The sequence below is a fragment of the Amphiprion ocellaris genome, chromosome 4 (genome assembly GCF_022539595.1).
Source record: "Amphiprion ocellaris isolate individual 3 ecotype Okinawa chromosome 4, ASM2253959v1, whole genome shotgun sequence".
Classification (NCBI taxonomy): domain Eukaryota; kingdom Metazoa; phylum Chordata; class Actinopteri; family Pomacentridae; genus Amphiprion; species Amphiprion ocellaris.
In genome coordinates this window covers 7,044,118-7,069,747 of record NC_072769.1, presented here as the reverse complement: position 1 = coordinate 7,069,747, position 25,630 = coordinate 7,044,118, and the positions used below count along the sequence as shown (strand labels likewise).

The 25,630-nt window shown below is 41.4% G+C and overlaps 1 protein-coding gene across 1 annotated transcript; it reads left to right on the top strand.

Annotated features, from left to right (window-relative positions):
* The first annotated feature begins 903 nt into the window (after positions 1-903).
* On the top strand, positions 904-23,745 carry LOC111571864 (lysyl oxidase homolog 4-like). Its single transcript, XM_023275251.3, has 15 exons — positions 904-1,054; positions 1,874-2,142; positions 2,227-2,918; positions 3,612-3,823; positions 11,217-11,255; positions 12,161-12,368; positions 13,552-13,732; positions 15,310-15,464; positions 15,557-15,724; positions 16,263-16,425; positions 16,747-16,990; positions 17,863-17,978; positions 18,349-18,485; positions 22,540-22,651; positions 22,764-23,745. The coding sequence occupies exons 2-15, from the start codon at positions 1,875-1,877 to the stop codon at positions 22,832-22,834; spliced, it is 2,766 nt and encodes a 921-aa protein (XP_023131019.2). The 5' UTR covers positions 904-1,054; position 1,874; the 3' UTR covers positions 22,835-23,745.
* Positions 23,746-25,630: the final 1,885 nt, after the last annotated feature.

Sequence of the window (25,630 nt, the reverse complement as noted above, 5' to 3'; positions counted from 1 at the left end):
AAAAAAAGGAAATACAAGGGTACAAATGAATCTACAGACTTCCAACGATGCTCTGCTATTTCTATAAATTGCATAAATCATTGCAGATTTGAAGTCTTTTCATATATTTCATTCTCATTAAGCCTCATCTCACTGAAGCCTCATTTTTAAGATCATCTGCTCTTCTTCATGTAATCATAAAGCCACCATTTGTCTCTATTCTTAGACAGAACTTGCTGCAAGTGAGGAGGTGCCACGACTGAGGATGTTATGAAACTCAGCTTCATGCAAAGAGTTCAGACATGCAGTTTCATTCTTACTGCAAAGCACATAGTATTTATTTTATGACACCACTAACTGTGGGCACAGTGCAGTGCCAGGACCCTGTGTGTGAATGCATTTGTGCGTGTGAACATATGATTTTATCATTGTGTGGGATTAAAGAGCTCACAAGTCTGTAGACATCAGAGAGGAAAGTGACTTTTTTTTTTACATTAAAGATTATAAGGCTGAGATTATGTGACTGAGGATTGGAAGACTTTGATACACAATAAAACAAATTCCCATTGATTGGACAAAGTTTGCACAACCAATAAGGAAAGAAAAACAGGAGAGATCCTTATAAAATCGTGGTCTTTTATAAGTTGAGCTCACGTGTCCCATGAATCCAACCATGTGATCAGCCTACAAGCTGGAGGTTGGTGCAGGGGTTCAACCACCTGCTGCATATGTAAATAAGTGCCAACAAGTTTGCACTGGGATGCACTAATTGTTACAAAATCATCTAAATGTTGAAAGTTAGGGGGGCTATTTCTTTTTCCAGATTTTCTTTCATGAGCAGTATGTGATGGAAAGTAGAAACATGACCAGACACAATGGCAAAAAAAAAACCTTAAATGAATAAAAATGGGAGGGATGGATGAAGGAGCAGATCGGAGGGAGTGACAGAAAAAGAAAGAGGGAGGGTTGAGAGGAGAATAGAGGGACAACAGGACCAAACTCACAGCCTTCCTTTCCTCCAGAGCTCTATCTCCTTCCCTTCTCTCAGTAACTCCAGGCTGAGTTCAACAGATAGGTGAGTTCAAACTCAGCATTTTTCTCCATCTCTTCAAGTCTCCTTTTTCTTTCACACTTTGTCAGATTTGCCTCAGCAATAACTTCACTTCTTCAGTGTGAGGTACAGCTTTTACTTGCACATATTTGTATTATTGTATAGATTGGGTCTTGCTATCCATATGCAAAGCAAATAGATAGAATTACTTTAATGTCTTTTCTACTAATTGCTCCTTATCGCGAGTTTCGTTTTCTCTGTTGGAAGATAAAGTTTTTAGAGGTCAACCAAGGATGAATTAATCATTGCTCATTAACCAAAGCATCTCTCACAGACGCAGATCTGCTGCCTTATTTATGTGTGAGAACATTTTTATGACAGTGTTTATTTGCTTTTGTGTCTGTTGCCTAAATACATGCAGCTAAGTTTGAGGGTTTGCGGAAAGCCAGAGTTTCCGTTGGCTGGATGGAGAGGCTACTTTTAGCTTTGGTTATTACTCCCTCTGCCCTGACTGGTTCAGACTGTTTCTCAGGCCTCCGACTGTCCTTTAAATGACTCTGATTATTTTAAAGGGATAAAAACATCTATCAATCTTTCATTTTACTGTGGAATGTCCCATTAGGGTTAGAAGAGACATTTCTAATTATATGTTTTGTCAGAGTATGGAATGTGAGTTCTATGGCTTTGCGTGATTTGGGGGATTTTTGTGGTAACATGTGCATATTTATTTGGGGGCTCCTGCTTCGCATGCATCCTCTGCTTTCCGTACTTGTCTTCACCCTAATGTCACACTATTTCCATCAACCCTTTCTCACACCTCATTTGACTTTTTTTTCCCTCCAGGATGCTGTGCCTCAGCTCCCTGTCGACATTCCTCGTCCTGCTTCTCTTCTACCCTCCTCCGCTGTCTGCACAGGAGGTGCTTGTACGTCTTGCAGGCGTAGGCCGACGCAGTGCAAATGAAGGACGTGTGGAGGTGTTCTACAATGGAGCATGGGGCACAGTGTGTGATGACGAGGTGGATCTTAACCTGGCCAATGTGGTGTGCCGACAGCTGGGCTTTCAGCGCAGCTTTACCTGGGCACACAGTGCCAAGTTTGGCCAGGGAGAAGGTATGTCCTCCCAAAAATGTTCAGTTTAGAATTGATTTTTCATTTCTCTTGATTCAGTAAGTCATTGGTCCTTTCTTGTGGTAGGTCTGATCTGGTTAGACAATGTGCACTGCAAGGGGACCGAGCTCTCCATTGCAGAGTGCCGCTCTAACGGTTGGGGAATCAATGACTGCACCCATGCTGAGGATCTAGGAGTCATTTGCAGCCCAGAAAGGAGACCTGGCTTCCCCTCTGTCTCTTTGGAAGAGGCTGCTTCATCCTCAAGGCACCAGACAAGCCAGCAAAGACAGAGAAACCCACCACCGCCACAGTCTGCATTACCCCCAGCTCCACCTGCAGCCCCACCTGCAGTCCCAGCTTCCTCTTCTTCTGCAAGAGGCCATGAGATTGCCCTCCATCGCAACCCAACATCTTCCCGCCGCAGCAGCATCTCCCCACAGGAAAATGGACACGAGATCCAGATTTTGCGCCGGAATCGAGGTGGCTCAAGACCAAGCCAGCAGGTCAACTCTGCTTCACCACAAGGCCACCAGCTACCTTCACGTCTGGCAAACGGTGCAGCTTACAGGCAGAGACAGGAGACTTCGAGGACCAGTCCACAGGCAGTGAGACGGGAGGCCGAGGGGCAGACGAACAGGCAGCCTCAACCTCAGCCTCATTCCCAGCTCCAGTCTGAGAGGAGAAGCGACCGGCATCAGCAGTTCAGTGGGAACCATGTTGAACCAGACCCAGTACACCCAGACGTGGGACTTGAGACTGATGGACAGTATATACAGGTAAAAGCATACAAGTACAGACACACACAATCTCTGGCACAAACCAAAGAAGTAACCCAGTCTAGATTTATACAGACTCATACTAAAATGTCATCTGTGGAGCCACAGGGCAATGGGCATGTATAATTAGAGGCAAACCTAAAACCAGACCTTCTCCAGATCCAGTTCTTGTGCACCAGTTGGGCCTGAAGTTTAGTTTAACCACCAGTAACTCTTCTTCTGAAGAAAAAACTTCAGCTCAAGGGAAACTGAGTTGTTTCTCACTTCTATTTGGCTTTCTCCCTTTTCAACTTGCAAAGTTGTTTATATTGTCTTTACCATTTTGTAATCATCATGACACATATCCTGTCACGTTAAACAAACTCTGTGTTTTCTGTTAGTATCCTTCCTGCTGCCTGCAGTATGTAATGTAGATGATTAAAGAGTGCCATGATTAGAGACATTACATGTTATCCTTTTATGTTATTCTTGCCTCGATTGCGTACTGTCTTCTATTTAGTAAAACAATGTGACAATGTATTGTTTGAGCAGAGTTGAAGTCATGTTTATTGACTGAAATGAATCCTCTTGAGGTTGGGACCAAAGCCTTAAACAAATGAGATCTGTCTTAATCCTTCTTTTGTAAGAAAATAAAAAGAATAAAGTTGATAAATATGGATATATCAGTGCCATAATCAGTTTTCCCCTGGACAGGGATCTGAGAGGGTTCGCTTAGAGGAGGTTCGTCTCCGGCCTGTGCTGACCGGCAACCACGGGGGTCTGGTGACAGAGGGAGTGGTGGAAGTGAAGCATGCTGGGAGATGGCGCCATGTGTGCAACCACGGATGGGACATGAGCAGCAGCCGTGTCGTCTGTGGCATGTTAGGATTCCCCTCAGCCGAAGCGTTTGACCAAAACGCCTACAGGTAAGTATGTGAGAGTGGACACGGCTGAGTGATACTGGCATAAAATGAACATGTGTGCACAAATGGATGTGTGTGTGTGTGCGTGTGCGTGTACGTAAATGGGATGGAAAACTGGACTACACATCCCCTCACGGATTAGGCGGCCCCATGTACGGACTACCATCCCAACCCCTCTGTAGTAGAGGTTAACCACAACTGCTGTCATTAGTATAACCACACTTGGCATGACATGTCCACAGCGGTATTAGCCTCAGCTGGCTGTCTGCCAGGACCTTCTGCTCCACTGGCTGAGTGGGCCTCAACACAAACCTTTAAAATAGTCCTAGAGAGCATGTTATTAATGCAAGATCCAGACGACAAGATTATCATCATCCTTGTGCTGTGTGTCTTTACATGCAACCTCCATCACATGGTCTCTAATCTCATATAATTAAGAATCTTCCAGTGAAAACTGTGCAGCAGCATTTTCTAACACTAGGCGGGCATCAGAAAGATTAAGGACTCTAAGAAAATAGATAGAAAAAGCAGACTCACATTCTAGCTTTTCAGAGTTACAGATCATATAAATCGTCTATGAGCAAATACACTGAATTAAAGCTACAGTAGGCAGAAATCTGTAATTTGCTCACAGGTCAAACCCCACTATCCTGAGTGAAAGTCCTTCCTCTAACCGCGGAACCACATCCTACTGTCATTGCAGATTTTGGCGCTATTTACGCGACCTCACATCCTCTGGTGAACAGTCCCGGGATTTGCAAATTCTTTCTTTAAAGTCTGAAAACAGAGCCAGAAGGTCCTCTGAGACCACTTGAATTTATAATCTGCAGAAAGGTTAGTATAGAATTTCTTATTCAGGGTCGCCAGAAAATACTGCCTACCTCAGCTTTAAAGTGCGATGAGCAGATGAGACGGGATTCTGTTTTCTTTTTATTGTGGGTTTTTAGAACTCTTTCATTATACTCAAATACAAATAATTTGCTCTCCTCATAATGTCAGACTGTTTTGTTGATTTTCTCCCTATAAGTCCACCTAATCTGTCTAACTTTAGCAAAAAAAACTATGTAAGCACCTACAGAAACCTTCAAAGCCCTTGCACACATACCATCAACAACCCCAATACCTCACTTAGACACGTGCTAATACATTCCTCCCTCTATCCTTATTGCACACAGACCTTATATAAACTATGTCCAAAATCCACGTGCACACACAAATAAACATGCAAACACACACTAGTGCACATGCAAACACAACCCTCCGTGTGTCCGTCTGTCTGCCCACAGCGGTCTTTTTACGGCTTGGCTAAAAGGACGACTGTACTGACCGCTGGCCTGCCCAGCACCATCTGTCTCTCCATGTCGGCAATAATTACACCTTGTGTCCTGTTCTGCTCCGCTCAGCTGCAGGATACAAGCTGCATCTCCTCAGCTGCCCTGCTTGCCACCATCGGCACAGTCTAGCAATGAAAAACTGTCCGTCATTCACAGTGTCTTATATCACACGGCTTCTTCAGAACCATGAGGGTGAGATGCAATGGTGTGAGAAACTTCGCTTTCATCCATTTTATCCTCACTTGTATTTAAGTACATCGTTTTGTTCAAGTTAGTAGCACTATCAAGTCAAAAATGGGGCAAAGATCAAAAATATGTCCAAGTCTGGTTTTCTGTCTTGCTAACTTTATAAATGTAATGGTGTTGTGGGCAACAACAACATTGAAAAACACCTTAGAGTAGCCTGAAGAAACATCAAATTTCTGTGCCAAGAATCCAACCAGCTGCTTGTGTAAAGACTGAGCCAGGCCATGAAAGTTGTTTGTTTTTTTGTCAACCTCCACCCAGCTACGTGGGAGATGAATGAAGCAGACATTTTTGTCCAACAGTAAATAGTTGAGGGGGGTAGGAAGAGTTTATTTGTACCAGACAAGGAAGAGTAGAATCTTCAGCATCTGGTGCCACATGTGTTCATGTATTTCAAAGCAGATAGTTTACTGTTGACCGCCTTTGTTGAAACAAGATGGAAGTTGATATATCTTATAGACTTAGTGGCAATAGCCTTTTTTTAGCAGCATTGCTATCTAGGGATGGCAGTGTCGGTCAGTCCCTATGGTTTAGTCTGAAATATTTCAACAACTATTTAACAGATTGTCTTCAACTTTTGGAGAAGCGTCCATTGTCCCCATAGGAGGAAAACATACAGGGCGATTCTACAACTTTTGTTCAGCGTTTTTGGATTTTAGTGAAAGGTCTTGACAACTATGGGAAGGCTTGCCATAAAATTTGGCTGAAATACATTTAATTTTCCTTTAATTTTTGTCAAGCAACACCATCAAGCTATATACAAGCATGGACACTGCATTGGACACTACCAATGCAGTGTCCAATGCAGTGTCCAATGCTTGTATATAAAGATGGTTGGACCCTCTTTAACGTTGCCCATAGGTTTTTGAAAATAGTTTGAAGCTCAGATTGGTGACTCCAGCCAAAGCCTTCTTGGCAGTGCCAGACACTGCTTAACTCCTTGAAAATCCAAAAATTAGCTAAGCGTTACAGCACAACTGGAGCTGAGGCGGGCCATGGACGTTCCTGTGATGGCACCCAACTGTCATTTAAAGCAGCCATGGACTTAATTATGTACAATTTTATGCCTTGAAACAATCTAAATGGACGAGCTGCATAAAAATTCACCCATCGTACAGTTGCCATTGACAAAAAAATTAACTATAGAGACCAAAATCATTCTTTTTATCAGAATGCAAACATGTTTATTTCTGCTGTAAAGCTGGAGTTTCTAGCATGGTGACCTATAGGGATTGATTTATTTTTGTAGCTAGCCTCAAGTGGCCATTCAAAAAACTGCAGTTTTTGGCACTTTGGCGCTGACTTCATTTTTTAGCCTCAGGCTGCCACTTGCAATACACATACAAAACTAACCATTGACATTAGATGTACTAAACACAAGTATGTTAGCATTGTCATCAGAATAGCAACATCAGCATGATAAAGCAGCTAATTCTTGTTAATGCTGATCTACGCATGACAACAATCGCATAACATCTTTGTGCTGCTAGCCATTGCACTGGCACTGGTCCATGTCTGGTCTTTTTTTGGGGTTTGTGTCCACTTGAACAGCTGTAATTATGGTCTGAGAGATCCTCTAATCTGGAATATTTTCTTGACTGAACCTGCTGCACACCCTTTGCTGTGTCAGCACTTCCCTCTAGAGCCATGTGGTTGTCTTTTTTTTTTTCTGACTGCCTTTGTCTCTGCCTGTTAAGTTGCTCAGCACATTTTTACAGATGTTTAAATACTCCCCCACTTTGCTGTGCTTACAAAAAGCAAGTGCTAAATCCATTTTCCAGCTCCCTTGTTTCATCACATTCACACTCTCTTTGAGGCTGACAGTAACTTCTTCAGTTCCTCTAATTTACTTTCACCCCCTGCTCCCTGTTCTCTCCCCGCCTCCTTTTTAAAGGCCACGTTTAATGCCTTTGAGGGAATTATACTAAAACCCACTTTTCATGGAAAGTACATCAGTATGACCCCTTTGAGTTTTTGTTCCATGGAGGTTGATTGGACTGTCTAGGTCCTGTTGTGGAGTCAGTGTGGCAACCTGCTGTCTCCTGAGTGAGCCGATTGTTCCAGTCAGGCAACTTTGCATTCATGCTGTATAATAACAGGTTATATTTGCTTTTTTGACAGTCAGCTCCTCTCACCACTGTGGCTTATGGTATTCTCTAGTCAATGTTGCTTAAAAACCCAGCTCACACTGAAGAAAGTCCTCTAGTTAAAAGAACTCAGCAGTAGTGCTGCAAACACAACCTGTTTGTTGTGTCGAGGCTTGTTGCTGTGGTTTACTTCCCTTCATTATAAGATAGAGAGCCTCAACTCAACTCCACTCTTCCAACTTGATGAGGAGCATCACACACCATACATTTAGCTCTCAGCAGGACAACTAAAATGTATCTGAAAACCAAAAGAACATGCTTTTCCTCTTCCTGTGAAGACTCTCATAAAAGTTGCCCAGTTCACAGAGATTTCAGTCTTACATCACTCGTTCCCAGCATGCAGTCATAACGTTGGGTAACGGCACTGGAGTTTTAAAGAGCTTTGTTTTTACAGAGGCAAGGCAGGGAAAGTTGATATGTACGTGCATATTTCCATGTCTGGTGTGTGTGAACCAACATGCTACTGCTCAACCGCAAAGCAGACACTGCCAAGCAGAGCAGGCAATTATATGGGCAGCACTCTCACCCCCACCCTCCCCCCTCCTCCCAACCATGAACTAACACCCCCATACAGTCTGTCTATCTCGTTTTGATTTACCACCGAGTTATGAAACATTTTAAACACCGCAAATGCTCACATATAAGCTGACACTTGAGAAGACAGACACAAGCAAATACATGGAATCATACACAACTTACAGTTACTCACTGACAATATGCACAGAAGCCACAGGATTTGTCAGTTGTCATGAATATAAGGAACATTCTTTAACACAGTGTTTTTTGATACAATTTTTTGTGTCTTATTCTCTTGCAGAGGTGGTAACTGTAGTTTTAGGGGTGTTTATGACTTAAGACAGGCCTGAGAAAGACAAAGGGAGAGCGACAGAAGAAAGGACATGTGGAAGGCGAGGGAGGAAGAATGTTGGAATGAAGGAAAGAATGATTGAGAAAAGAAAATAAGCAATGTAGGAAGAGAAATGCGAAAAGAACAAATGACAAATTAGTAAAGAAGGGATGAAGGAACAAAAGCAAGAAGAAAAAGAAAAGGAGCAGTGCAGAGGTAAGAAGGAGATATGTTAGAAAGAAGAATCAGAGAAATAAAGACGGATTTGCATTAAAATGCTTCATCTTGTAAAATTTTGCGTTGTAACACTAGCAAAAGTTAGTGTTACCTATCATTTTGTCAATATCTTTCTTCTGGCTAAGTAACAGAACAACAGAACAACAACCTCAACCTCAGCACAAGTGTACCTTCATGTAATGTTTGCACCAGAAACAGAAACAACAAATTCAAAGATCGGCTCACTGTACAGCGTGTCACTCTGTCCAGTCTCAACTAGTTCCTGATTTAAAGGCTGTAAAGAATATACATATAATAATGAAACCGTGAACCTTAAATGTGAAGCATCAAATAAGAAATAAGACTATTCTCAAAAAAACAGATGTTCACAAAACTAAATCTTATCTTACATTGGCAATGGAACAGTAATAAGAAACTAAAAATAAATGGTTCCCTATTACATTTGACGATACTATGACATACTGTTTTATTTGCACTATAGTGCTCAGACTGCAATACTGCAATTCCTCTCAGCTTTAAGTGTTTTTTTACTGCTTAGGTTTATTTTCACTGCTTATATTAAACTTATTTAGAGCAGAATAAAGCAGCTATTTTCAACAAAGAAAAGTTCTCACACAGCAGAAAAAAAGCAGACAGAATAAGCTGCTAGCTAATGAATCAGATATTTCACTTCGAGCTAAAAGAGAGTTATGAAAGTACATTAGATGTATATTCTTCACCTGGCTGCAGGACAAGCTACTGTTTGTGAACAGGTTCATGTTAATATCAGTTTTGTGCTTCAGCTGCCCCCAAGCGGTCCAAAAACATATAAAAATCAAGTTTTTACCTAACATGTCCAGATGATGTTTATCTATATGTTGGAATGTGTATCATGACCAAAATATGCAGTCAACACCATGACTGAGCACTTCCACCTTAAAACTACAGTGTGCTGATGACAGTCTCAAAAACATGGATTCACAATTCTGCTATTTCGCATGTAATAAACCAAAGAAATTATTTTTGCTAGCTTTCCTAGTTTTTGAGTCATTATTCTTCTTCAGAATTGGATTCCAGTTCAAATATGTATGGCTGAATTACTCCAACTTGCCACTGACATTGTGTCACAGAGTATTTCTATAGTGTTTGAGCAGAGTTATAGTTGAGCTGGTATGCTCGAGCTGCAGTTAGATTTGCACAAGTGTAGAGCTACATTTAAGTCACTTTAAGGCAAGAAGGGCTTGTATTCATGGAAGAGAAAAATACAACCTTCTAAATATGTATCTTTGCTACACAGATCGAAGGAATTAAATCAACGACCAGAGAGTTACTTTAAGATATTTCCAGTGCAGCTCCAACCCAGAGAGAATCAGGGGTTCAGTGTTTCTTAGTCAGTATGAGTCTATTCATTGTAGGAGGAAATATACAGTAGACTTTTTTCACCATAGGAGGCCAGTTGTCCTGACCAGACTGACTGTCTAAATTCACCGCTGGACTGCAGCAGAATCAGAAAATAATAATAGGTATCGGTGTAAGCTTATCTGAGAGTGGAAATTTCCTTTTGCTGTTAAAGAACTCATAGTTTGTCCTTCACGGTCTGGCCGGTTGCTCGCTTGTAAATGGCTTGCGGTGGACATGTTCCATACCGTAGTTTCACTGGCTCAAGATTCCAATTCTTTTTCTTTTTTTTTTTTCATTTACCATAAAGCCCTTCCAGCCTCAAAAACATTGCTCTTCTAATGCTGGGACTGTGCATGGAATACCAGGATGCTGGGGTTCTCCTGGAGAGGAAACATCTCCTATTTTAGTTTGCCAAATATTTAATTGCATCATGACTCTGGTTGCACAGTAAACTCTCGTAGTGTCTATACTTGGTGTCATGACTCACTTAATTCAGGCACATTCATGAAGGGCGTCAGTCACACTGCACCTGTCTGTGGTCGCACTGGCTGATGCAAGTGGTCAGCTCTAATGTGTGCTTGTTCGTGTATGTGTGTGCATTAAGGGGCTCATTTTGTGTATACCCACTATTTCCCCTTTGGATTTGACTCTAGTTTAAGGTAATAGCCATGAAACTAGACACAGTGTAGAAAACTCTGTTGGAGTTGGCAGACCTCAATAAGGCTTCTTGCAGGGATTAACGTATAGTGGTCTATTCATATTTTTAGTTTTTTCCACATGGATGCCTCAAACCAGACATCCACTGTAGACATACTGAAACAGAAATACCATGAATGTAGAAATGGAAGATCTGAAAAAAAGACAAGAAAGGGATGGTTTTAGAGAGACAAAAGAAAAAGGGAACCTTGTGATTTATTATTATAATTCTCCCTCTTTGTTTCTTACATGCAGGATAAGTTTACCAGAGAAACAAACGCCCTTTCCAGCATGTTGTGTTTCCTTCATATTTGTAGGTTTCAGCTTGTTTATTTGACGTTTGATGAACAGGATGTAAGAGTAGGGATGTCAAGAAGGAGAGGAGAGGTTGATTGAAGAGGAGAGTAGACTGTGGGAGTGAACAGGACAGCTGGTTGTTTAGTCTACTTGATGTAAAGATGCTCAGTTGTAACGCTAAAATATTCAGTGTGATGTTCTCTGTCTTTCAGGAAACTGTGGGACTCCAAGTTGGCTGATCCTTCCTCCAGGTAAAACCAACATCTAAAGGGTTCATTTGCAAAAAACAGTCCGTTCTGTCATGTTTTATTTATTTATGCGACCCAGGGAATTAAACTGGTGTTGGTTTATTCATTTTAACCTTCTGAACCCCAAAACCTGCCAGTAGGTTTGAATGAATGTTTTCTTTTTTTTAAAAAGCAAGACATTTAAATTACACCATTTATTATAACCACAAACTAGATTTTTGAATGTCCAACCATCTTTGAGCTAATCGCAAATGACATGCAGTTCTGTCAGGAAAGTGAACTTAAATCTAAGCTTAGAATCATATTTTATCAGTCACTTTTTTCCTACAGGTCTTGTTTAAAATCCTTCAAAAATAAAGCCAGATTCTGAAAAAAATAAGATTCTGAGCTCACTACTTAGAACCATGAATGACTCAGCGGTGACTAACAGTTATGTGGCAGAAAAAAATCACAAACTGTTTGGCTGAACTACAGACTGTGTGTACACAGAGCAGATAGGAAACAAGTATTAAAAGAAGATAATGTAAATAGCTAAATATCTTTGTTATGCAGAACCACCACTTTTTTCAGTACTGGTAAAACGTGTGGGCACTTGGAAAAATGTACATATTGATTTCAGGTTTTTTCAATTGTAAAAAAAACAGAGAAATTCAATGTTCACTTTGACTTTTTTATGATTTACGGCACTAGAACTTTGTCATACTGCACAAAATACATCTTTGAGTTCTCTCTACTTCTGTGCTGTATCTATAGAGGTACAGGACATTATATTGCAGTGAAAAGTTAGCCCACAGTGAGCAAAAAAAGTGACAGAAGCAGAACAGAACCAGAAACTGCTTGGGTTTCAGAAAGTTGAGAATGACTATTGTCTGTTTTCACAAATTAACCCTTTATCTGTTTTGTTAAAGGATGAGGTCACAGGTCAGTAAGAAGGCTTACTGGGTGGAGAAGGTGCAGTGTCAGGGTGTGGAGGCGTCTTTGTCCCAGTGTCAGGCCCAGCTGTCCCTCCCCAGGACTGACGTCCCGTGCAGGGGAGGAATGTCCGCTGTGGTCCGCTGTGTCCCCGGATCCCAGTTTGCACGTTATGGCAGAACACCTGCACCACCTGCTGTACCGGTTAGTATGAAGGTGGACACAACAGAGAGGGGAAATGCTTAGAGTTAGATTATAAGATTTACATAATCCTCCTGTTTGTACACTAAATATTAAGGTACAACTCGGAGACAGTTATAAACCTACCAACCTTCTTCCGAATATATTCATGCTACTAGCATCTCTAAAGGTTGTTTAATCTGTACACAAACAGGAATTACACTGCTTTAAGTCAAGCTAACTTCAAATGCTGTGAAATACTCATCTTCCAGCAAGGAGGCAAATATGCCTTTTTTACCCAATGTCGAAATATTTATTTTAAATTACAGGGTTATGATAGTCTTTCTTGTCAAGAATTAGATGATGAGATTGATACTATTACATATCTGACTATTTAAATACGAAGCTACAACCAGGGGCTAGTTAGCTAACCTAGCAGCTAAGAGCTAGCCTGGCTTGGTTTAAAGCTAACAAATTCAGTCTCCCCACAAATCAAAAGCTTACTAATTCATTGGCATGTTATATCATGTTCTTTAATCAATAACAAAAGTGTAAACCTTATACATTGTGGATAAATATACAGCTACAACCAGGAGCTAGTTAGCTTACCTAGCAGCTAACAGCCAGACTGAATTAGTTCAAAGGTAACACGATTTGTCAATTAACACCTCCAAAACTCAAAACTTAATTAACATGCCATATCATGTTTAATCAATTGCAAAAGTGTAATAAATACACATTGTGGTTAACTATGAAAGTACAAGCAGAGGCTAGTTAGCTTACCTAGCAGCTAACAGCCAGCATGGCTTGGTTTAAATGTAACAAAAGTGGTCTCTTAAAGAATCTAAAGCTCACAAATCTATTAACATTTTATAAAATGTTGTTTAACCTAAAACAAAAGTTTTGGAATTTACACATTAGGGTATAAAGTTACAACCAGGAGCTAGTTAGCTTACCAGCAGCTACCAGCTAGCCAGGCTCAGTTCAAAAGTAACAAAAGCTGTCTATCAACACACCTTAATCCCACAAATGAATTATCATGCTATTTTATGCTGTTTAATCCAAAACAATGACGCAAAAAATACATAACGGGGTTTTGCGGTAGTTTTTTCAGGAATATTTTTCAACTTTTCAGTTTAACATTCTGAAAATTTAACACTTAACTCCTGACATGCTTTAAAACGTTCATTTCTGTTCTTCCTTCCAGTCTGTGGTGCGTCTGAAGGCCGGACCCCGACTCGGAGAGGGTCGTGTGGAGGTGCTCAGAGAGGGCAAGTGGGGCACCGTGTGTGACCACCTGTGGGACCTGCCTGCAGCCAGCGTGGTCTGCAGAGAGCTGGGTTTCGGGACGGCCAAGGAGGCGCTCACCAAGGCTCAGCTGGGACAGGGTAAGACGGGACACATTAACAAAGCCACACACATACAGTCAAACAGCACTTTGAAGTCTTTCTGGTGTTTTCCAGCCATGATTTCACTCACCATGGTTCGGGAGGTCACTGTGGGAAAGATTTGTGTGTTTAAACAAAACTGTAACAGGGCCTTTACTTGCTCTTTTATCACAAATAAGCAGATAACCTCATTCATAAAATCCCAGAGTATCAAAAAAGACCACCAGCTGCTGATCTGATAACAAGTTATGGGTAAATCAGCTTTGAATCAGTGCCTGAGTTCACCATGTACTCTGAGTATGATCAGTTGAGCCCAGTAATTCCTTTAGACTAAACAATTCTCAGTCTAAACGCAATACTCCAAGAACTGTGAACCTGAGCCGACAAATAAACCCAGAGAAAATGTTTACATCCTGAAATCGACTTCTATCGGAAAAGCTGATTGTTGAGGAACTCTCCCCATGACCAATTATACAAGTCTAAACTGTGCTAGGAGGGTCCGGCTACCAAAACAATGGCGTGTGTTCTTGCCGTCAAAATAAACCTGTTGTATGTGAGAAGTTAGCGCTGCTTTGAAACCAGGATGTCGGGCAATCAGCACTAAAAAGGAGCAAACATTCAGATGTAATTATTCTGGCAATGTTTTTATTGTGGGCGTGAAAATATGGCCACAGAATTGTGTCCGGCACTAACAGAGTTAAACATTTTCCTAGGAAACTGCATAGACCCCACTTTCTCACACTCAGTTATATTCTGTTTTCTTGCCATACCTCTGCAGTAACTCTGTAATCACGTTCATTTCCTCCCATTATCTTTCTGCCCAAATGAGCACATAGCATGTCCTATAATGGTGGGTGCATTTCCTTCTCTCTACTTTACTTAATTAAGTAAGTCATGGAAAGCATTTGCGTGTTACTTTTAGGGCTCTATTAAACTAGGTGCTATGGGGCTGTTGTGTCTGAAAAATGAATTCACGGTTAAATGTCAGAATGGAACGTTGTGGCTTTTAGTGTCTCAGGTCAGTTTATGAGTTATAACATAGAAGACATGAAGCTCATGGGTAGTGCAGTCAGAGAAGAGCAGCTTGGACCTGGGCGTGATGAGATCATTAACTATTTAAGGTAAAATTATAGGGCTTTAATGGGCTTCAGCCGGGGCCTCATACACCTACGCAAACATAGATGTGTTCAAAGATTTTGCTCCATTTTGCCATTTTGGTGTCTATTTTGGTCTATAAAGCCCTGGTGTGCAAATGTGCAGCACAGAGCGTACAGCAATTTGGATGGAAGACTCTCTGGCTAAGCTCAGTTTCAGAGCCACATCAGAGGTCGCGATCACGTCTGGGCTTTTAATCCTTCTCTGTGGACATCTGTGACTGCACAGCCACCAGGTTTTAGAGACTTTTATGTGTGCATGCGTGCCTTGTGTGTGTGTGTGTGCGTGTGTGTGTGTGTGTGTGTGTGTGTGTGTGTGTGTGTGTGTGTGTGTGTGTGTGTGTGTGTGTGTGAGCATCAGTCTTTGCATGCGGCCTCTAACTGGCAATCAGTCAACTCCTGCTCCACGCCCGTCTTCTGCAGGCACTGGTCCCATCCACATGAACAGCGTGCAGTGCACAGGCAGGGAGAAGACCATTACTGAGTGTCACTACAAACAGGTGCCACTTTACACCTGCAAACACAGTCAGGATGTAGCAGTCCGCTGCAATGTGCCCAACACCGGCCTGCAGGCCACGGTGAGAAGTACACACCAGAACATCAGGACGTAACAGTACAGCAGCATTATTCACAGACTGATGATAAAACACTTTGCTAAATACATTTTCAGGTGCGTCTGGCCGGAGGCAGGGAGCCTGCAGAGGGCCGTGTGGAGGTGCTGATGGAGGTCGGAGGAGTGAAGCGTTGGGGCTCCGTCTGCAGTGAGAACTGGGGCCTCAACGAAGCAATGGTGGTCTGTCGACAGCTGGGATTGGGATTCGCCTCCAGAGCTCATCAGGTAAAAAGCAAGGAACTCACTATGTTGCTGTCTTTTTAACAAGTTTTCCTCTGAATCGCTCTTTGAGCCTTTGTTCTGGGTGCTCCTATATTTCCTCCCCTCGCTCGCTCTCTCTCGCTCTCTCCCCCCTGTTTGTGTGTCTGTGCTGTGTTATTACCGAGGCCTGAGGTAATTACAGGCTTCTCAAACGTCCACTTCCAGCGCACCGAAAATAAAAGAGGGAAAGTGAGGCGAAGAGAGATCAGGAGAAATTCACAGAGCAAACAAACTGAAAATAGAATTGTACACGGAAAGGGCACCGCGAGTTTGTCGAGGGGGGCTGCTGGGAACATTTAACAGGCACTTTTAGAATTGTGAAAAAGAGTGGAAAATGTGATAATGTGTACTGATAGTTCCTATAAAAAGAGAGGCTTTGCTGTTTACTGCAGAGGCTGCTATGGCCTTCAGCTCTGTGGCATTTTTCACTTCTTGTCTTTTTTCCAGAGGTGCTCCGATGATTTTGTGTATGAATGTGTTCTCTTGTTGTGTCTCTGCTCAGGAGACCTGGTACTGGCCTGGATCTTCAGATGCTGCTGAGGTGGTGCTGAGTGGGACTCACTGCGTCGGCACTGAGATGTCCATCCAGCAGTGTCGCAGAAACACAAACGTCTACTGTCCCAGAGGAGGAGATGGCAGAGCAGCAGGAGTCACATGTGTGGAGAGTGAGTCCACAAAGCAGCAAATACACAGACGCAGTTGTATTTGTTTTATTATTAAAGGAGAACTCTGGCAATTTCACGCATGAGTCTGTTTACAGGTGTTTGGAAAAACTACTGCTGTGTTTAAAAAGCTGCATGAAGTCTGATAATTGCATTAGTTGCGACTTCCATGGGTCACTCGAATTCCTGGCCAAACTGTTGAGGAGGAGGTTGAGTTGCATTGTGGATAAGGAAAAACAAAAGAAGAAGACTGAGCAGTTTTAGATGAGTGCAATGCTAAAATGGGAGTTCACTCTGTTAAATAAAACTCTCTGACACCTGCAGCTGCTCCTGACCTCGTACTGGACGCCCAGCTGGTCCAAGAGACGGCCTACCTGGAGGATCGACCTCTTCACCTGCTGACTTGTGCCAATGAGGAGAACTGCTTGTCCTCCTCTGCTGCCAGAATGAACTGGCCTTACGGACACCGCCGCCTGCTGCGCTTCTCCTCCCGCATCATGAACATGGGTCGCGCCGACTTCAGACCTCGGGCCACCAGAGAAAGTTGGATATGGCACCAGTGTCACAGGTCAGACTGGAAAGAAGGAAGAGACATTTACAGGATCACTTTAAGTCACTGTGTCACTTAAAGGTGCTTTAAGGTTTTTATTTAAAGCAGCAGCTGCTCATTTAATACCTTCAACCAGTTAGGGATTAACTGTGTGGTGATTATAGCTGCCGCTGGGTTCAGTTGGAGTGAAAACTTGCAGAACCTCCTCCATGGCACAAGACTGGGCATCATTATGAGGTGGCACAAGAAAAAAGAGCATTTAAAAAAAAAAAAAAAAGCACAGTTGCTACCAGAGGTCAAAACCCTAAGTAAAAATAAATAGCCAGGCACGTTTAAAAAGTCTGTTATTTGACACAATAAACACAATCTTTTATCCTCTAAAATGATGTTTACAACAAGCATCCTCCTCACCGGTCACCCACTTGTTACAGTCAGAGCCATGGCTGCACTCAGAGCAGCCTGGCTTCTTATCTCGGCGGTTGTGGTTCTGTGTCCCAGAACGAAAAGGCACAGCTCGTTGTGTTTCCCAGCCACAACCCACTCGCTACCTCCACGACCAGCAAACACAGGGTTCGACTTTCAGCTTTGGTAGCTTGTTCTGGGAATTGGTTCTGTAATGAGAGAAAGAGCAACACTAAACTGATATCTATCTGTTTTTACGATTGCTGTCTGTGTCTGTCTGACGCCTTCAGAACAACCTAACGGGATTTATGGTTGCAAATAAACATCACGGTTGGGCTTTTTTCACCTCAGAGGGTTTTATGAATGTACATGAAAACAACAACAGCAGCATATTCAATGGAGCTCTTTCTCAGATTCTTTCTTTAACTTTCTGTTATTATTTTTACCAACCTCATGCTTTATTTATCACATACTGATCCCATTCTCAGGCACTACCACAGCATCGAGGTGTTCACCCACTACGATCTGCTCACCATCAATGGGACAAAGGTGGCTGAAGGCCACAAAGCCAGTTTCTGCCTGGAGGACACTTACTGCCCCGACGGTAAGACACGATTACAGATTAATAGCACATAAATCTGTCTATTTTGAGGGACAATTGGAAATGAGCACGCAATCGTGACAAACGAGAATATATAAAAGTGCAAAGCTGAAATTATGTAAAGAGCTTTCAAAGGCTGTAAGATCAGAGGCCAAGCCTAAATTGATCTTGGCTTCGCAGAGCCGAGACATCTTAGAACCTTCCATTCATTTGAAGGACACCAAAAAAAGAGTTGGGTTTCAAATCATTTTGTAATTTCAGACTGTTGCAAGGAATTGAAATCCACAGCGACAGACAGCGAAGAAAATTTATGCATGGTAGGCTTTGCTTTTTATGTCTTCTTATGTGTTTCCAACTGTTGGTTTTTTTTCAGGTATCCATAAGAGGTATGCCTGCTACAACATGGGACAACAGGGTATCTCAGTTGGCTGCTGGGACACTTACCGCCATGACATTGACTGTCAGTGGGTGGACATCACTGATGTACGCCCTGGTGAATACATCTTTCAGGTCAGTTTATTACAAATAAAATGAAACATCTTTGTCACCTTCCTAAAGTAATGGCTAAAGTCATTTTTTGACAAAAATGTTTGTTTTTTTTTTGCCTAAATCATCTCCTCATGATGCTGGCCACCTCTGGTAAAATCACCTACATCCTCAGTTAAACAGATCATGCGATTATACCGCTAGTAGTATAATGGCCTAGATCAAGGTTCAGTGTGGTGTGTTTCAGTTTTCTGTGTTTTCTGAAAAACCTGAAAAAATTGCTTAGGCCATTATTTTAAGAGGGTGTCGCTATACACGAGAAAAGAAATCTGGACTCAATCTTAATGGTGAAATAGCATCAACAATCTCAGTAGCTTACACAACTTCTTAGATCGGGCATGAAACTAAGGAAGAAAAAAAAGAGAAAAGAACACAGCAAATACAGGAGTTTCGACATCTGAAGGCACACGCAAGATAAAAGCTGTGATAAAAGACTGTAATTTCAGCTAAATGCCTCTTGGCTGTGTTTCCAGTCATTCAGGTGTGCAGTATGTATGTAGTTTTCAGGGTGTGTGTGTATTTAAGGAAAGTGAATTTAGTCTGGATTTATATAGAAAGTAGACCTACTATTAGTCCACCCTTGCACAAAGCGCGGACTTATTGGCGGTGGAAAAGCTCCGTCAGCACTTTTCATTTGTACGTTTATATGTTTGACAGCTGAGCCGGTTCACATGTCTCGTCTTTTCTAGACATTCAATCTGCTGTGGTGACCTACTCATCTGTCCTCCCTCTCTGTCATTTGTTCTATTTTTTGCTGACAGCAGAAAAGCAATGATGGCTCTAATTATTTTATGAGTGTTTACATAAAATCGAGAAGTGGGACTTGCATGAGCTCACGTGGACTGTATGTAAGCGACATGCAGGAGCGGTTTGTCACATGTACATGACGAGTCACTTGTTGAGAGATAAAACCACACATGTGCCGTAAAGTCGTGATCCACTGTTGCCACGACACCATGACCCAGCAGCACTTTGTGGTGAGGATCGCGGTGCAACAGTAGTTGAGCTGCTCATAAATTTGTGTAAGAAGTGAGAGATTGAGGGAGGGCATAAATCCTTGTTCGTCTATCATGCAATTTGGGTGTTTCTGTGAGTCTTTGCCGAGAAACGCAGGGTGGCAGCCATTTTTAGGACCATACATTTAAGCTGATGAGTCACATCCACCTCAGCGTGATTGCTCCTGATTGTGAAGCTATTTAAAATTCAACTGCTCAACCTCCACACAACATTTTACATGGCAGTGACAGCCTTTCATTGTTCTGTAAAACAGGCTGTGGGCCCTTTGTTTCACATTATTACAAGAGCTTTTAATAGGGCATCAGCTGCCACCAAGTTAATATGGTGTTTTACACCGGGACTATAAAATACGTGTCATTGGCCACTCTCGACATGCAATATTAAAAAAATATATGAAGTTCTCAATACTAAATTTGGCCTACAATGTAATGAAAAAGAATCATAATTATGAATATTTTGCATCTTAAATCTTTGCCTGTGAATATAATTGGAACCACAAAATTTATACTGTATGTAAAAATGAAAGTGGGTTGCTTTATTGAATATGTGGTCAGGTTATCTGTTTGATGTGTGCATCAGGAAAATTCATTTGTGTGCTTTTCTTATATATGGCAGGCAGACAGACAGGGTGGAAAACAACAAACCATGGCAACCAACCATGGCTACGGTCTAATGATAGGCTGCAACTTAAATACAAACCCAAAACTGTCATCTCCATCCCTGGGCCTTTTTTTTTCCTGCACAGAGATAACAGTGGAAAGTGATGTCATGCATCACTCGAACCCTGAATTTATACATCATGGGTCATATAGAAAAGGAAAACAATAATCCTGTGGTTTCTCATTTGGGTCCGGTGGAAAGACTGAAAAAAAAGTGTTACTTTCTCACTCATTCCCTTTCTTTATTAAAAGACACTCTCTGCTGTGTTTGTAGTCTAGACAGAAAGTTACTTTCCCAGGCAACCAGAGGAAAATCCGGGAAGTCACTGCACTGACACAAGAAATATTCCCACACTTACATTCACCCTCCCGAGTCTCCAAACAGTATGCTAAGCTAACACTCTTCTAGATCTGGCTTCATTTTTAACACACAGACATGAGACAATAATCATATTAAACTTATGTCGCAAAATGCTGAGGTGTTCTTTATACGGTAGATATTTTACCCTCAAAGTGATGATTAAGTTTTGATTGAGTTTCTTGAAGATGTTTAGCTGAAAGGCTTCTACAGTTCTATCACAGATAAGTTATTAGGGTCCCCTAAGTCAGGGCAATAATGTTGTCTGAGGAGGGGTCTCAGGACTCCCAACTGCAGGCAACTTAAGGCCAGTGTTAAGCCTTGCAGACATGCACAGAGACATACACATAAACAGTGAGATGTATTTACGTATTCTGTGCAGGCACACTGGTGCAAAGCATGCGCACTATTACCCGTAGTAGTGTAGTCACTGTGAGGACATATTTTCTGCAAATCTGGACAGATGATGAAATTTCCAGACTATAAGGTATTTCCACATCTGTGAATGTGGAAGGACATCCTCATGTAAATTTTGTCATCTCCTTAAATCTTAAATGCAGAGTCCACATGCAATCCAAAGTTTGTGTCCAATGTACAGATACTAGCCTACCGCGCATGCATGGAATGGAGTCTACTGAGTGGACTATAAAAGTTACAACCACATATCCATGGTGTTTGCATCTGTCTATGTGAGAGTCCACAAAGGAGTATAATCAAGGCTGAAAGGCCAGTTCATGCTTTCTACAGCTGACGTGGACTTTTAAAGCTGAAACTAGACACACATGTTATTCTGTCCATCCTACATACCTACAGCTGCGGTCTGCTCTGTAGATGGTTGCATCGCCCCTCAAAGAAACATACAGTGTTCCCACAACTAACTCATGGCAAAGCTGCTGTAACTTTGCACTTTATGCAAGTTACAGCAACTAGTACCTGTAATTATTCCCGAGGTTTGCCGAGCACAATAGACAAAGGGGTTTTCTATCAAATTTGAACTTCCTGCTTTGTTTGAGCAGCGTTAATGGAAAGCATGGACAAACCATAGCACCGCCAAGGTACAGCAGTGACTACTTCAATTACAACTCTTTAAATGATGAACTATAAAGATTTGGATGAGGGCAAATCCTCTTCTAATGACAAGCATTTGTTTTAAGTACCATTTGTTTTCTTAGCGCATGTGCATTTGGTGCAGTTGTAGTGTAGACAATCAAAAATTTTGGGCTGCATGTAGATGACAAAGGGTCCACACATACACTTGCAGACCCAAGAATGTTATCACCCACACCCTTGTGGACATTTAAACATGGAAAGCATGAATTGGCCTTAACACCCACTGACATCTGGGCTCAGGGGACCAAAATGATTCACTTGATAACCATGTGGGTCAATGACTCAAATGTGACCTCAACCAGTCTCAAAGTGCAAAGAGAAGTTTCAGCACCTGGGACTGTCAGTTAAAATGGAAGAAGACTTTTGGATGAGATGCGAAACATCTTCAAGAAACTCCATTAATTCAAGTTGCTTTGGTTTTGGCATTCAGGTATACCGTGATTTTAACAACTGAGAACCTTCACACCCCTAACACACCTAAAACTAAACCCATCCCAAGTACATGCCTAAGGTAGATTTGACAAATATTGCGAAAGATCATCAGCATACAAGTAAATACACTGTGTATTGCTATTGCATTAGGAGAGATAAGTGGAAATAATTGCTTGTACATGTGGTTCAGTTCACATAGCGATAAGCTGTGGAGTTCTGTCTTGTCTTGTACACCACCACTCGTAGTATATTAAAGTGTTTTTACTAAAGAAATCTAATTTTCTCCAAATCCAAGGTAAGGAGAGGATAAACTTACTGCATGTTTATCATATATAGTAATCTTTGCATATTAGCTGTCCTTTCAAACTTCTTGGTTCAGAAAGATATTTTACTTGGCTGTGTGGAGGTTAACTGACTCGTGTCATCTCTTTTTTCCATACAGGTGGAGGTCAACCCTTCCCTAGACATGGCTGAGTCTGATTTCCGGAACAATGTGATGCGCTGCAGGTGCAAATACGATGGAGCACGAGTTTACATGTTCGGTTGCCATGCAGGTAGAGTGATTTTACTTTTCAGTTCACGTGAATCCTCTCACTTTCAACAACTTAATACTCACCCGTTTGCTTCTTGCGTATTCCACTTCCCTTCTTTTTGTGTTTTCATCAGCTGACGCTTATAGCGCCGAGGTGGAGGACCTGTTCGACCACCAACGTCAGATTTCCAACAACTTCCTGTGAATTAAGGAACAGCCAGATTTAAGAACAGAACAACTGTACAACTCCTCACCACACCTCAGCGTGTCAGAGGAGAGAGGGTGAATGACAATGACATGCCAGTAAATAGAGAGAGGAAGGTCAAAGAGGGAGGAGGGTGGGGAAAAAAGGGGGATGTTTTGGGAGGAATGGATGGACTCGATGCAAAACTGACTGATTGGGACCTCGTGACTGACAGTCATCATCTTGTTGCTGTTAGAAAGAGATTCAAGAGGAAGTGTAGAAAGATGTAAAGACAAAATAGTAGAAAGTCACAATCATCCTGTCACCATTATAGAACTTAGTAGTAGTTTACAATTTTGAAAACTTGTCTTGTTTTTGTTTTTTTCCCCCACAAATTAATTACATTGATATCCACAGTTAAGGAAGTAATGATGTGAAGGCACATGAGAACAACTTTTACAGTACATCACCAGAGTTCTCCATATAATATCAACACAGGTAATAGATTGTCGACAAAACTCTGTACGTGCTTTCTGTGCTTTCACTGTCCACATTACAAAATGCAGTATTTACTGTTTTAACTGTGTGGTTTTCTTTTGGTTTTGAATGAGTTTTTTTTTAAATTCATGGTGCTATTTTGCCTTTTTTGAATAAATATTGTAATGTATTGCAAATGTATTGTCATGTACAGTTTTATATTACCTCTCTGGAATAATGTTCTTTAGGTTCTCTAATTTATGCAGAATTTTAATGTACTTTTGAATTGAAACTTGTTTGTATTGTTAATTTTATTATGACAGCTATTTCCACTTTGTTTGTTCTTTACCTGTTTAACATCGGTAGCAACAGATGAGATCTGGTTGTACCTGGGTATTGCGCTTATCAGTTCTTGGTAATGGTAGCAAAAGAATAAACGTCGGATTGACAAACTGTATGGTCATTCGAGGCATGGTTATTTTGACTGCAGACTTTTCTAACGCAGAACAAAAAATAAAGTTTAATGCCACAGTTTCTGCAGAAGATTTTAAGGGAATCTAAAGTGACTTAAAAGAGATTCCTGCAGTTTGGACAGTGCCCTATGCAAGTTTGACAGTCTAATCACATCAACATTGTTTCAGTTCGTTCAGCAGGTATTAAAAAAGATCTAAAAAGATTAAAAAGACTGGGTTTCTCATCCTTTCCCCAGGAGCTAAGTCGTGTTTTATAGTTGTTTCCAACCTCATTCCCACTGGTGAACACATACAAACACACGAAACACTCACAGCTGTCCATTGTCACATTACATAAGAGGTTTCATTTTTTATGTGATTTACTTTGGTCTTTTTCTTTTTTAAACTTTAACGAGCTGGTGTAGAATATAATGTTCACATTCTATAAGTAAAGTTGCAATTAAAATCAAATACAAAGTCCTTGGAAGTAACAAACTTTTAGGGATGTAATTTTTGGTCACAGCAACTACAGTCCGGGAAGCATCGCTGTCAGAGACTCCTTTAAGGCGATAAATGCAACTATCTACAAATTTTAGAAAATCTTACCACAGATTACAGCGACAAATACATCCCTGAACACATCATGTCCATCACTACCTGCACCTGTTGTCAAGAGAAACCCATTTTAATATCAGTTCATTTGTACTATGAAACAAAAGCTTGCGTTTGCTTCTTTTTATAAACATGGTTCCTCACAAACAAAAATAATGTTGATAATAATAGCTTTTATTAATATTATACTGGCAGAGACTCACTTGTTTCTCAGGTGGTGAGGAAACTGTGTCCAGCAAAGTCTTAATAAAGGGACATGGGTGATGCAAGGTATATCTGCTGACAGCGTTTGGTGCCGGGAAACTCGCCACTCTTCTCCACCAGGATCCTTTATTGTGGTGGGACATTAGATTATTCCTTCATTTGGACAATGGCTCACACTTCATTTGCTCCATGACATAACATGCAGCCTTTTCTGTGCAGCACGGCGTTGGCACTTGGAACCACCACTTGCTCAGTAGTGGTTTGTGTTTGTGTAGTTAATCTAATGATTGTGTATGAGGCACCCAGCAGGCTGCTCTGTGGTACATCACCTCCTCCTCACGAAGCCACAGCAAAGCAGGAGATTATGGGCAGGGCTCAGATCTCACACGATGATGGTAAAGAGCAGCTACGACTTCTATATGTAGTGCAGCTGCAAGAACAACAGCGCGCAGGGCGGTCGACTATGGCAATTTGTCCGCATTTGCTGCTGGAAGTTTGTGAGCAGGTTATGAAAGAGAAAGCCATGTGTGCAGTGAGACCAAGAGAGGCCTCATCTCAAAATACATGAATAACAGCCTCTATAAAGAGTCTAACAAGCTTAATGGATGACACATCAACATACGGTATAGTTTCTGTTCAGTCATGGAACAGAAAAGTGTATGAAAAGACATAAAAAAATATAAAGCTGATGCTGAAATAAAATTATTAGATCCCTTTGTTTGAGATTTTCCCCTCATCTCTCCAAACTTTATTTCACACCCAGAGAGCTTAGGCTTTGTATAAATAGGAGTACTGGATAGCATTAACATCATACAGGCTTTCAAAGGATAAGACTTTTAAGAATTTGCATAAAAATGACTTATTTTGAATTCTTTACATTTATACACCTTATGAAGTTTCAGGGAAAGATTGTGTCCATCAGCACTATATGCTGTACCATCAGCAAACACTATAAAACCGTATAAAAAACTGTTTTAACAACTGTTCTATGAAGTAAAACATAATTTTCTCCCCAATTAAAACCTATTGTTCCATGCTGTTGGTCTTGACTTGGTGTCCATAATAATATACA